Below are 13,059 nucleotides of genomic sequence, written 5' to 3' on the forward strand. Positions count from 1 at the left end.
TGATTGCTTGGATCCATTCCAGTCTGGCTTCAGGCCCAGTCATAGCACTGAAACTGACTTGGTCACCCTGGTTGATGAGATTAGGCAGCAGAGATGTGGGAAGTGCAACCCTTCTTGTTCTTCCTGATCTCAGTGGCCTTGATACTGTTGACCATGGTATTCTTCTGGAGCTTCTCAGGCAGGTCGGAGTTGAGGGCATTGTTCTTCAGTAGCTCTGCTCTTCCCTCTAGGAACAGTTTCAAAAAGAGTTGGTTCTGTGGTGTCCTGCAGGGTTTCATCTTGTCCCCCATGCCCTTGAAGAAACATCAACTGGTCCAAAATGCAAAGGCCAAATCACTTGTTGGGGTTCCATTTATAATACACATAATTCCTATTTTAAAACAGCTACATTGGTTGCCTGTTCATTTTTATATGCCATTTAGGGTGCTCGCACTAGTGTCTAAAGCCTTAAATGACTTAAGCCCCAAATATCTGAACAGCTGCCACCTTCTCAACAGACACACCCTAGTGTTAAGCTCAGAACACTGGGGCCCTCTTGGTAGTTCTTCTGCCCTCAAAAGCTGAGGTTGTGGGATACCCTGAGAGAAAGCATTCTCTGTGGCAGACACCCACAGAGGGGTTTGTGGCACCTTCATTATGCAGCTTTCATCATGAGCTTAACCTGATCTTTGACTTTCTGTCTGTCTCTGTATATCTATCTGTCTGTCTGTCTGTCTGTCTGTCTGTCTATCTATCTATCTATCTATCTATCTATCTGGGCCCATTCTAGTTGTGACTGTAATTTCTGTTAAACTGTTTTTAATGTATTTTACATAGTTGCATCCTGCCCTGGGACTTTCTGGTGAAGATTATGTGGCTATGGTGTTGTTGTTGTTGCTGCTGCTTCAAGAGTGGGCCCATATATTGTGTAGGATCCAAAGTTGTGCAAGTGGGAGCCTCCTTAGGCAACACACCTTTCCCCTTCCTTCCTTCCTTCCTTCCTTCTTCCTTCCTTCCTTCCTTCCATTGGTGTTGCTTTTTGGGGGAAATTACCTTAATTTGCATAGGAAAATTATCAAACTTGTGAAAAGTAATTTTCATTTTTCATTGGGAAATGGTCTGATGCCCTAGAATGATCTAATTTATCATGCTTATTTTCCTTGTATGTAATAAACAAAAGTAACAATTTCACAACTGCCAGGCTTGCCTAATTTTTATGTGCAATTACGATCCATTCATTTTTTCTAATGAACTTAGGAAATGGGAAAAGCTAAATGGAATTATTTCCATCCGTCATCACTGGTAGCATTATGCAGTTCTTTGGGCGTGAAACAGAACCAAAAGCTTGCATCAATCCATTTGCTAATCACATTCTCCTAGTGTGAGCTATGTGGCTCAGAGTTCCTTCAAAACTGATACAAATATCACAGATGTGGAGTGATCAGACTTTCCACTGCTCAGCTGGATAGGATATCACTATCTTTTGTTTAAAATTAGAAATGATTTTATTTCTAAACACTTTTGTGTAAACAAACAAACTTGTTTTCTTAGGTAGCTTACTTCTAGGTATCCTAAGGGCTTCTAATGTGTAGATTTTTTCTTTTAAGAGTCCCAGTGATTACATCTACAGTTTTAAAATAAGCCTGTCTTTCTAGCTGTCAGATTATTTGATCATATATAATTGCAAACAACAGTGTAGTGGTAAATTAATCTTTGTAATGTACCATGCCAGTAATCAACAGGCTTTCTTGCAGTAAAGTGTTAATTTGTTAAAATATTATCTCATTTTTCCTTTGACATATGTTTACTCAACTAGTCAACATGCATAGCAGTTAAGATACTTTAGGATTATCAGCTTGTGGTCAGGGATTGCATTCATGTCTGAAACATGATCTGAGCAATTGGCAATTCTTTTTAAAAAAATATTATTCATTCCACAACTGCAGTCTATTTTGTGTATAAAACTTCACTGTTTTCTGCAAATGGTGTGATGGAATACTTGTGATAGGGGATATATTGAACCCCACGGTATCTAGACTTTTGCTTCCTCTGGTGCCTCCTTCATCTGCCAACAGAGGCTATGAGGGGCGTTAGCAGCAGCCCAGTGAAGAAGCAGCAGCTTTGAGGGATGTAACATCTAGTTGACTCAGCAGGTTTCAGAAGTGAGTGGAAGTTGGAACATGGAAGAGATGGGGAAACATATTTACATATTTGACCAATCTTAGTAACTCTTATCTATTTCATAGTGTTTTAATTATTTTTTAATGTTATGTTGCCTTAAGAGGTACAAGTAAAATAAATAAATAAATTACTAATCATTCTGTGATAGGATTTAGAATTTGGCTGCTTGGGAAAATCTGGATTTCAAGCCTGTTCTGAAGTCTAATCCTGTTCCATTTCATGGAAAATACTGTTAACCTTTTCAACAGAAATTTACTATGAGTGTAGTTGGAATCCACAGGCTTGGCTAAGATTTCACATGTGTCCTTTCAGCTGTAGCCCTCAGGACACTTGATACGTAGTATATCCATAGTAAGCGTAGCTAATGTGATTTATAGATATGCATAGTTGAAGTTGCGGTGCAGCTCATACTAGAATAGTTATAGTCCTCCTCTGGATTTGATACATGTTATGCAGCCTGTCATTTCTACTCCTCTTCTAACTACTTACAAAATTAGTCTGCTTATATGGGAATGTAGAGACCTGGGGACTGAAAGGATTTTAGAATGTTGCCTAAGAGTCTGCTAGTTTTGATGCTGTGTGATTGTTTTCCATATGGCTATCATAATTATTTGTCTGGTAGCATAGTTTGAGCAGCGGTTGGTGGGTGACATTGGTGGCGGACTTGTCTTTCCCCTTCCTCTCCTCTACTGTGTGTGCACCCCCAAAATCTGCTTGGAGTGTTAGCAGGTTTTGGGGGCACATGTGGAACTGCATGGAGGAGAAGAAGAAAGAAGTGTCATTGCACAGGTGGATGTCAATTGTGCAGTCTAAGTGGAGATTTCATTCTCTTTAATATCTTTTGGCCTGGCATGCATTGTTAAATTAAAACTGAAAGTAGTGTTTTATCTAAGTGTAGCTCATTGGCCCAGTTTGCATGCCACATTAAACCACATTTAAAATAAGCCATGATTTAATGTGAAGAATCAGTGTGCTTCTGCCCATTGCTGAAATTTCAGGCACCTGTGTCAGGGAGGAAAGTACCCACAGTCTTGTTTGCTTGGGGAAACCCACATTCACATATGACAACAAGACAGACTCAGAGTTGTTTCTCCCTGTCATGGCAGCAGTTGGAATGGAGGAGCAGGGGCAAACTTTGATCTTTCAAATTTTAGTGGCACCCTCTGCAAGGCCAAAATTTGGCACTCCATGCATCTCACCTTCTGTTCTGCTCAATTCACTATGTCATAGTTGCAGTGCTCTGCAGCGGCCACTATGCTCGGTGGCCAGTGTGGCGGAATCGGTCACACTGCCCTAAATCTGCCTCTGGGAGAAGAAATAAAACTTCCATGATTTCAGCAGCATGCACTAGCTTATTTTAATGCTGCTCTGAGCCCCAAGAAGGAAGAGCAGGATAAAAATTCATTAAACAAATAACTATTAATAGGAAGTACAAGCATGTTGGCTTGCAAAATTCTTGAGGGAAATCCATATTCCAAACAACCACTTTAGAGGAGTAGAGAGGTTCTGCTTCCATTTGCTCGCACATGGTAATTGAGGCAGGGATTTTGGCCCCATGCAACTGCTCAGAGAAAGTAATTTCTGAATGAATTTGTTTCTGTAATTTATACCTCTTTTTCTAACAAGTACTTTCAAGGCAGCACAACACAGTATCTGCGAAACACTGCTGTGACAGAAGCAAGTGCACACATGCCAACTCTTATTTAAGCTAATATTTGGAGTGGGGAAGGCAGGCAGATTCCCTTCCCCAAATGTAAGATTTTTTAAGAGATCCTTTGCATGTGCCCAGTGTGGTTCGTTGCCGGAGACCCACTTTACTAAAGGGAGAGTAATACTGGAGAATGATTCCCCACCCCTCTACCCCAGAAGTTGAATGTATGAAATGCCTGCACAGTTTCAAGTAGCTCACAACTATTCATCAGCAAGAGAAACTGGCATATTAGGTTACTGCTAGGAAAGAAGTTCAAGTAAGGACATGAGCTTTGTAGCTCTTTTGGATGAGCAGCTCTAGAGAGATTTGAGAAACATTTCTTATTCTTGAATGTAGGAAATAGAACATTTCTTATTTGTATAAAATGTTTTCAATTTTAAAAGATACTATGGGATCAAATGATAGCATTACCTCTTCAGATCAATGTTATTTAAACTTGGAATCCAAAGTTAGTCTTTTTGAGATTCCTGAAAATAACATTGGTATTGATTTATAGGCACTGATATAAGGGTTTCCTGATCTCTAATTTCCTCAAGAAAGGGATGCTTGTGGAATTCCCTCCCCACTGAAGTGTGGCTGCTACTTTCATTTACGGTTGTTGTTGTTGTTGTTGTTGTTGTTGTTATTTAGATTTCTATGCTGCCCTTCAGCCAAGGGTCACAGGGCTGTTTACAATATGGTTTTCATTGTATGCTGCAGATGTACCTCTTTACTCTGCTGTTTGAAATTTGAGATCTTTCTATGTCCAGCATTAGAAATTCAGATATATAAGCTAGGCACCAAATAGCTCCTTAAACCAAGGTTACAGTTGCCAAAACGGAGTGTCTAGTTGCCATTTTGGGGCAAGACGGCATCATGTCTTACAAGAACAGCATAGGCAGGAGAGCTGCATGATGAGCTTTGGACGCTGTTCTTATCATTTAGTCCTTATGGTTGTAGAGATAACATGGTTGCAGAGATAACATACCAACGCACTCAGGCCAAATATAGTTTTCTAATTTTGAATCATATGTTTTGCTGAAGGCTTTGCTCTGTATACATTTCTTAAACTTCAGAGTTCTTCCAGATCAAATAAAACCTAAATTGTTTTAAAGGTAACAGAACTTATTAGAAGTCAGATTTCACTATACAGTGGTACCTCGGGTTACATGCACTTAAGGTTACAGACTCCGCTAAGCCAGAAATAGTACCTCGGGTTAAGAAATTTGCTTCAGAATTAGAACAGAAATCGTGCTCTGGCGGTGCAGCAGCAGTGGGAGGCCCCATTAGCTAAAGTGGTACCTCAGGTTAAGAACAGTTTCAGGTTAAGAACGGACCTCCGTGTGGTGCGCATCCTGGGAGTGCGGTCGCGATGGCAACCTTTCCCCAAATGGTACCCAGTGCGGTGCGCTCCCCCCTCCCCTCGTCCATACGCCAGTGGAAGTACTACTGCATGAACAGAAACCCTTGTATAAGTGTGACAACTTCAATGGATACAACTCATTGAAATTTACATACTATTCTTTTGACTTTATTTAAGAATATGAAGTAACATAGGATGGGATTATAAAAGTTTGTAGAGAACACCACCCTTCTTTGCTGAAGTCATGTATAGAACCCCTTTCTAATTCTCATGAGGTGATTTAAAAGGTGATTCTAAATTTCTAGATGCATGAAAAAGATAAGATAGGCAAGGCAAGTGAATTAATGGTTTAGTCTGCCAATGGGATACTTTATGAATCTCTTGAACTTTTAAGACATGGCAGAAATGGCATGCTAGATCTCTATAAATATTGGCACTGTAGACTACCGCAAGGTAAATCTTGTCAGAAAAAATATGCCCAGTATGTTCACATAACTGGAATGCTGTGTTTGCATATTTTACTAGCTATTCAACCACGAAAGTCACTGAACATTCTGTGTGTTTCTTACACAGCACAGTTAAACTGGCTTAATTTTTTAAAAAAGCATTGCCCTCTTTTGTTAATTAGATAATAGAGTACAATCCTAAACTCTGAGTGAGTTTAGGATTGTACTGTATTATCTAATTAACAAAAGAGGACTATATGCTCTAGCATTCCATTGAACACAATGAAATTCCTTCTAAACAAGAATGCTTAAAATTGCACTGTGTGACTATTGTTCTGTGCTCACTTACCTGTGAATAAACCCCATTGAAAGCACCAGGACTTAGGAAGCACACATAGGGTTATCCAATTATTTGCTACAAATTATTAGTATTTCTGTGTTAAAATAATCATCCTTGTACTGGTTTACCTATGCATTAGAATAGGTTACAAAATGGTAAAGCTTGGTTGCTTTTTACTGGAATTACCTATTCAGTAATGACTCCTTTGAAGACTTCAGCTACCACCTGTAAAATCTCTGCAGCCCCCTCCTTCATGAGGTGGCGATAGTGCTTGTGCTTTTTCTTTGAAAAATACATAATGCTGAAAGAAGTGGTGAAGAGTGACACACTTTCCTACTTATGCACCAAGTGTTCATTAGATCAACACAACAGTGGAAGAGGAAGTAGGGAAAGTGTTCTTCTTCATTTCGTCTTTCATCTCTGTATGGTTTTTAAACCTCAGAACAAAACTTGAGCAAAGGAGCAGAAAACTGGGAGAAAGGATAACTATCCGGATAGGGGACTGCAAAAGGAAAGTGGAATTGCTGGCAGGAAGCAGGAGGGGGCTGGAAGTTGGGTGACACAGGAGTTGGGGAAGAGAGGCAGGAGTAAGAGACAGGAAAGGAGAAAGTAGAATATGAAAACCAACATGCACTTTCTTTGGCACATGCATGCACACACAGGTTGGAGCCAGTAAACTGGATCCTCCTGAAAATGTGACATTTGTCTCTTGGTTGACTGAACAAAAAAATAAGAAACCTAGCATTTGCCAGTGCTGCCATGCCACAAAACATGGATCCAAGGCGTGGGTTCTCAAATTTTTTACAAGGAATATCTTCCAAAATCAAACATCACACTACAGAAGTAAGTTGTGAGTTTTCTTTGTGGCAGTTTTGTCAATTCAAGTGGATTCATTTTAATTTTCTTGGCGCTTTGAGTTTTTGGGGGTTTTTTTTACAGTCAAGCAGTATATAAATTTTATGAGATATAAATATATTAAAAATATAGTTAGCATAACACACTGGTTCTGAACCAGTGTTTCAACTATGACAGTTTATTAAAATATGAATGCTTTAGGAGTAATGAGGTCTTTCATTGGTCAAAACAACTGACTGCACATGACACACAGTGAAGCTTAGTTTTTGCATTTATTTATTTAGAAATAGTTTTTGCATTGTGAATTTGATTGAAAAGTTGTGGGTGTATTTGTAAATGAAAATACATCTTGGAAGCAAGTTTAAATCAGTGACCAATCAACTGTCAATACATTCAAGACGGTTAGTAACAGGTTTGAGATTTGTTGTTTATGTTGCCAAGTTAAGCAAAAAGTAGCTTGATTTGTTTTTCTTCCAAGTAACAGACAGGAACAACATGTATGAAGGGTTGATAGTTCTAATGTGAGCTTTTAATAAATATTTTAAGAAAAAATGAAGAATAATAAATCCTATCTTACCTGCAGGGAGGCAACAATGCTGGGCATACTGTCGTAGTAGATTCTGTGGAATATGATTTCCATCTCTTACCCAGTGGTATCATCAATCCAAAAGTTACGGCTTTTATTGGTAAGTAGTATTTTTCAGAATATACTGTACCTCTACAGTTTGAAGTCTTTTTTTGTAATTGTTATTTTATTGAAAATTTTTCAAATATAAAGCAGTAAGTGATACATAAAGAGGAAGAAACAAAACACACAACTGTGCAAAAGGGAAAAAACACATATGAATATATATAAAAATACCCTAACCCAGACATTATTTTATAAATTTGATATTATTATCTTAATACTAATGTAAATATTAATAGCCTACTACATTTTGTATAAATTTGTTCCAAATATTCTCGTATTTATCCAAGCAGAGTCTGTAAGCAGTCCGTTCATAGGTTGCAAGTCTTATCATATTATCAATCCACTGATTAAAGGAGATCATGTCTTTATTCTTCCAGTTTATCAATATCAGCCTCTTGGCTACCATTAGAATGCGTAAAATCCATGTTTGTTGTCCAGTTGTTAACCTCTATATCAGGGGTTGTCAACTGCTCCCTACCGCCCATAGTGGGCATTTCAGGATTCTAGGTGGCTGGTTGGGGGTTCTACGGCAGAAGCTTAATCCTCCTTCCATTGAGCGCTGGTGAGCGGTAAGGAAATTCTACCATCAAGAAAGATGGTATAAAAAGGTTGACTATCCCTGGACTAGATTATCAGACTAAAATCATCTGGATGTGACCCTGCCCTTCCAAGTAAGCAGGGGTGTCAACTTGAATAAAATACTGGAAGGAGGGCAAGGGTGTCAACTTCGGAGGGCAGCCCTCTCAAATATTTTATTGGGGGGGGGGGCGAAGGAACCTTGTCCCCTAGAAGTTGGCTCCTGTGCAAGTAAGTACCACTTCAACCTTGCCTTCCTGGTTAGCGGAGTTTGTAACCCAAAGCATCTGTAACCCAAAGCGTCTGTAACCTGAGGTACCACTGTACAAAGTCACCATTGGATTGAAGCCTTAAACCAGGGGTCAGCAAACTTTTTCAGCAGGGGGCCGGTCCACTGTCCCTCAGACCTTGTGGGGGGCCAGACTATATTTTGTAAAAATAAAATAAATGAACGAATTCCTATGCCCCACAAATAACCCAGAGATGCATTTTAAATAAAAGGACAAATTCTACTCATGTAAAAACACGCTGATTCCCGGACCGTCTGCCGCCCGGATTTAGAAGGCAATTGGGCCAGATCCAGCCCCCAGGCCTTAGTTTGCCTACCAATGCCCTAGACTTTAACTGAAAAGTAAGTAGTTACAGATAGGTAGCTGTGTTGGTCTGCCATAGTTAAAACAAAATAAAAAAAATTCCTTCCAGTAGCACCTTAAAGACCAACTAAGTTAGTTCTTGGTGTGTGCATGCACACGAAAGCTCATACCAAGAACTAACTTAGTTGGTCTTTAAGGTGCTACTGGAAGGAATTTTTTTATTTTGTTTTGAAAAGTAAGTAATATAAGATATATTTTAGTATTTAAATGCTTTTCCTTTTTGCAAAGCCAAAACTGAGGTTTTTGAAACTTTTAACCTTCTTGTATTCCTCATTGATCACTCCCTTTTTGTGCTTTCCCCAGGAAATGGTGTGGTAATTCACTTGCCAGGATTGTTTGAAGAGGCAGAGAAAAATGTTAAAAAAGGAAAAGGTAAGAACAGCTTTCTAAGGTATCGTAGGGAGAGGGTGAGGATTCTCTCGCATTGGTATATAGCAGAACTTGGTAATTACCAATGTGTTTTTGCTCCTGAGTTGCCTGATGGTGCACTGAGGGAAAAAGTAACCAATTCTCAAAGATTTATTTCTTTTGTTCAGAATCCCCCCATTTAATTCTATTTAACACCTTAAAGTAAGTGGTATATGACATACAACACTTTAAAATACAAATATATGCTGTATATAATTTTAAAATTTTCAGTGGCCAAGAATGTTGGATTAGTGTTCAGATCTAAATGCACCACTTTTTTTTAAAGCCACATGATGAAATAGAATTTAAATGGAAGAAGTAATATTAAATAAGTATCTAGGGTTTTTATTGCGAGTTAGAGTGTTCATAAGCCAGTGTTTTATATAGATCCATTTTCAAGATATTGTATGTTTGAGACAAATAGCAATGACTGAAATTTGTTTGGTTTTTCCAAGCTACATTGAGTTAGTTTTGTGATATTTTCTAAACTGTCTCTTCATTCAACTGATCAAATTAGGCTGTAATCCTTTGCACACTTACTTGGGAGTAAGTACTACCAAAGACAGTGGAATTTTTTCCTCTTTAAAAATGCATAGAATTTTGGCCATTAAAAGTAACTGATTTCTAAATGTGTTTCCCCCCCATAATATTTCTTTTGTTGCTTTTCAAAGGATTGGAAGGTTGGGAAAAAAGATTAATTATATCTGACAGAGCTCATATTGGTAAGTAAAAAATATTGAAATATATTAAATGATTCAAAGTATTTTTTAATCTGTAGCTCTGATTTGTTCTTCATTTGTAAATATCTAGCAATAATATAGGTTAGAATACAAAGGCCTGTGGGGGAATGTTCCATGCACATAGTGGGGCCTTTTGTTGTGCCCACTTCAAATGTAGACTCCCCCCTACATTATTCAACAACAGCTATTGAGAGAACAGCCTCCTAACACCGTAGACAGGGTTCTAAAGCTAGCTTTCTGGTATCAAATACTGCATTGGCTATCAAAGTGGAAATCAAACACTTAAACAAGAGGTGTTTTCTATCTAAACTGGTAATTGTTTTATAGTAAATGTGTTCTTCCACAAATGAATGTTTATGTCAAGAATTCGTCAAGATGAATGGTTGGAGGATCATCTTATTTATTGCCTTATGTATAAATAAATGTGCAGTTCAAAAGCACGCCAAAGTGCAAGTAGATAAATAGGTACTGCTCCAGCGGGAAGGTAAATGGTGTTTCCGTGTGCTGCTCTGGTTCCCCAGAAAGCGGCTTAGTCATGCTGGCCACATGACCAGGAAGCTGTACACTGACTCCCTCGGCCAATAAAGCGAGATGAGCGCTACAACCCCAGAGTCGTTCGCGACTGGACCTAATGTTCAGGGGTCCCTTTACCTTTATCTTTAAGTCTTCTATACTGCATACTAATGCAATTTATACCAGGGGTGACCAAATGGCAACATGAGCAACAGCTAGCCTGAAGCGTGTCTTTATCCGTCTACCTTTTTGGTATCCCATCAAACAAGAAATGCAAGGGAGGAAGTATCTTGGCTTTCTCTTCTGCACATAAAATGATTTCTACTGCAAGCATCAAAGGTCTAGCAAACTCATAACAGATGAAGATGGTGGACATTTCCCCAATCTATCCAGTTAAGCTGATCAGGAGACAAGAAAACATCGTGTTACCCTTGGATTGTCCCCTCCTTTGCTGCAAAACACCAATGAATAGCATGGTTCTTAAGTAGTTTCTCAGGAACAATTCCCCCTCCCTGCCTTAAAACACTAGCAACTGCTGTTGTATCACAGAGATTAACCAATTTAAACAAAGATTGTTAAGCAGTGTAATAAAGTTACCTAATATTGATAAGAAGCAGGGTATGTTAAAACCAGCCTTTTCACTTTAATGTTCGAAATGTGTTTCCACTTCAGATTATTGTGTGTTTATGGCCCCTTTCAACACATGCGGCCATTGACAAAGCAAGTCCACCCTTTTGGTGTATTTCTTTGCTGCCTTTGTCAGTCTTAGAATATCGTTGCTGATTAGTGTAAACCCCCCAGTTATTGGGATAACAAGATGCATTCTATGTATTCTATTCAGCCTCTGTAACTTCTGCAATATAAGAGAATTTTAAGATGCTTGGAATGTCAGTAGCCCTGGAGAAATGCAAATGTTTTTGAACAGAAAAGGTTTGACTGACACCTCTTGAGTTGTAGCATACTGTAGTGCTTTGTTTGCATACTTTGTTTGCCTTGATTTTAGTCTTCACAAATTGAAGTGCTTTTTCTAAAATATTATTTTACTAAACAGCTGTATTTTCTCCAGGTGCTTGTTACTTAAAGTTTATATATCTAGTGCAAATGATGATTTCCAAAATACTTTGGCATACATTAATGAGAAATAATAGCTTACTTTAGTTTGGTACTTAATGCAGGTATTAATACAACAGAGTTCATTTTGTATCCTTCAAATTCCTAGTATTTGACTTCCATCAAGCTGCTGATGGCATCCAGGAACAACAAAGACAAGAGCAAGCAGGAAAGAAGTATGTTATATGTTGTCAAATGTTTTAATTGTAAATACTGGAAGAAATTTTGAGTGACAGGGAGGGCTTTTCAGCCAGTACACTTCCAGAATCTATTCAATAGAGTGTGCTGTTAAGGTTGCTTTGCAGTAAGATTCTTTCTTAATGTTTTTGCAAGGAAATCTGGGACACCTGTACATTCCCACTTATTTGTATGTACTTTAAGACATGTGATTCAAGGATTCAAAATTAGTTAGTTTGTTTTCAACCCTAGGGGAACAACATAATTCTCTTCAGCTTTAGAATACACTTAAGATGTAAGTTTTTGCACAACAGTTTTGTTCTTAAATTGTAAGCCTCAATACCTTTGCAGTTCACTTGGATATATTTTTTGCAGAGCATATGTTAAATTCCAAGTAGCAAACCCGTAAAACTGTTGCTCTTTATCACTGATGTGAATCTTGTTCTTCAGCAGGAATGGGAAATGTATCTGAATCTCTGGATCATGTTACAGCATAATGAGTACAGAACATTTTGGGTGTCTTCCAGAGATTCAAGGCTCTTAAGCTCTGTTACCTAATGTGCGTAATGGTGATGTCATGTGATAAGGTTATGATGAATGAATTAAGGTCAGAACTAGGAAAATACTAGTGTGTGTGCTTTCTATTTTTCCACCCCACACTGATCCATTGAAATGACAGTGGTATGATATTGAATGATTGGGAAACCTTCACACCCTTTGTGAAAATTGAAAAGTCATATCTGGGTTTTAGCACATTTAATTCCTTTGTACATTCAGAATTAGATTGGTCATGGGCAAAAGAGGAAATATTCTTGGCCAGGATCCTGTCAGCCTGTCCTGGGATGGGACTTGTTTATTTGCATGTTATTTTGTTGGATTATGTATCCTTCCTCAATCATGGTGACGGTGCTAAATCAGTAGATCTAAGTGTATCCCCTCCCTTCTTGATATATTCCTAGGCACTAGTACAACATAAAGAGGTTGATTTCATTTCCATCCATGCAGTTAGTATTTTTTAAATTGCACAGCTGATTGTTTTTAAAAAGGCAAGAATCAAACTTGACATATTTCCTTTTGCAAATATGGATGGAATAGGGAAGTACTGAACTATTGATCATGTCTTCTTAAAATAAATCAAAATAATACAAACCTGACTCAAGAGTTCTGTGGTTGTCGTTGATACTTAGGAATAGTATAGCGAATGGACTCTAGAAGTCTAGGTTGTTGCTGTACTTTGACAGGGAATGGACTTGCTGCATTAATGATAGTGGCTCTTTTAAGGAAATTTTTCTCCTTTTGAGAAAAAGTTGGTTGTGTTGTTAACATTTTCCATTTTC

General features: G+C 38.3%; 1 protein-coding gene across 2 annotated transcripts in view; it reads left to right on the plus strand.

Moving 5' to 3' along the window:
• The window catches only part of ADSS2 (adenylosuccinate synthase 2), a 28,821-nt gene that overhangs the window by 5,582 nt on the left and 10,180 nt on the right, over nt 1-13,059 (plus strand). For both annotated transcript variants that reach the window (XM_079969544.1, XM_079969543.1), the window contains exons 2-5: nt 7,438-7,540; nt 9,078-9,146; nt 9,854-9,904; nt 11,655-11,721. In XM_079969544.1, the coding sequence (XP_079825670.1) occupies nt 7,438-7,540; nt 9,078-9,146; nt 9,854-9,904; nt 11,655-11,721 (290 nt within the window). The remainder of the gene's footprint in view (nt 1-7,437; nt 7,541-9,077; nt 9,147-9,853; nt 9,905-11,654; nt 11,722-13,059) is intronic.

This window comes from Podarcis cretensis (genome assembly GCF_951804945.1).
Source record: "Podarcis cretensis genome assembly, chromosome: 3".
In the NCBI taxonomy this organism is placed as follows: domain Eukaryota; kingdom Metazoa; phylum Chordata; class Lepidosauria; order Squamata; family Lacertidae; genus Podarcis; species Podarcis cretensis.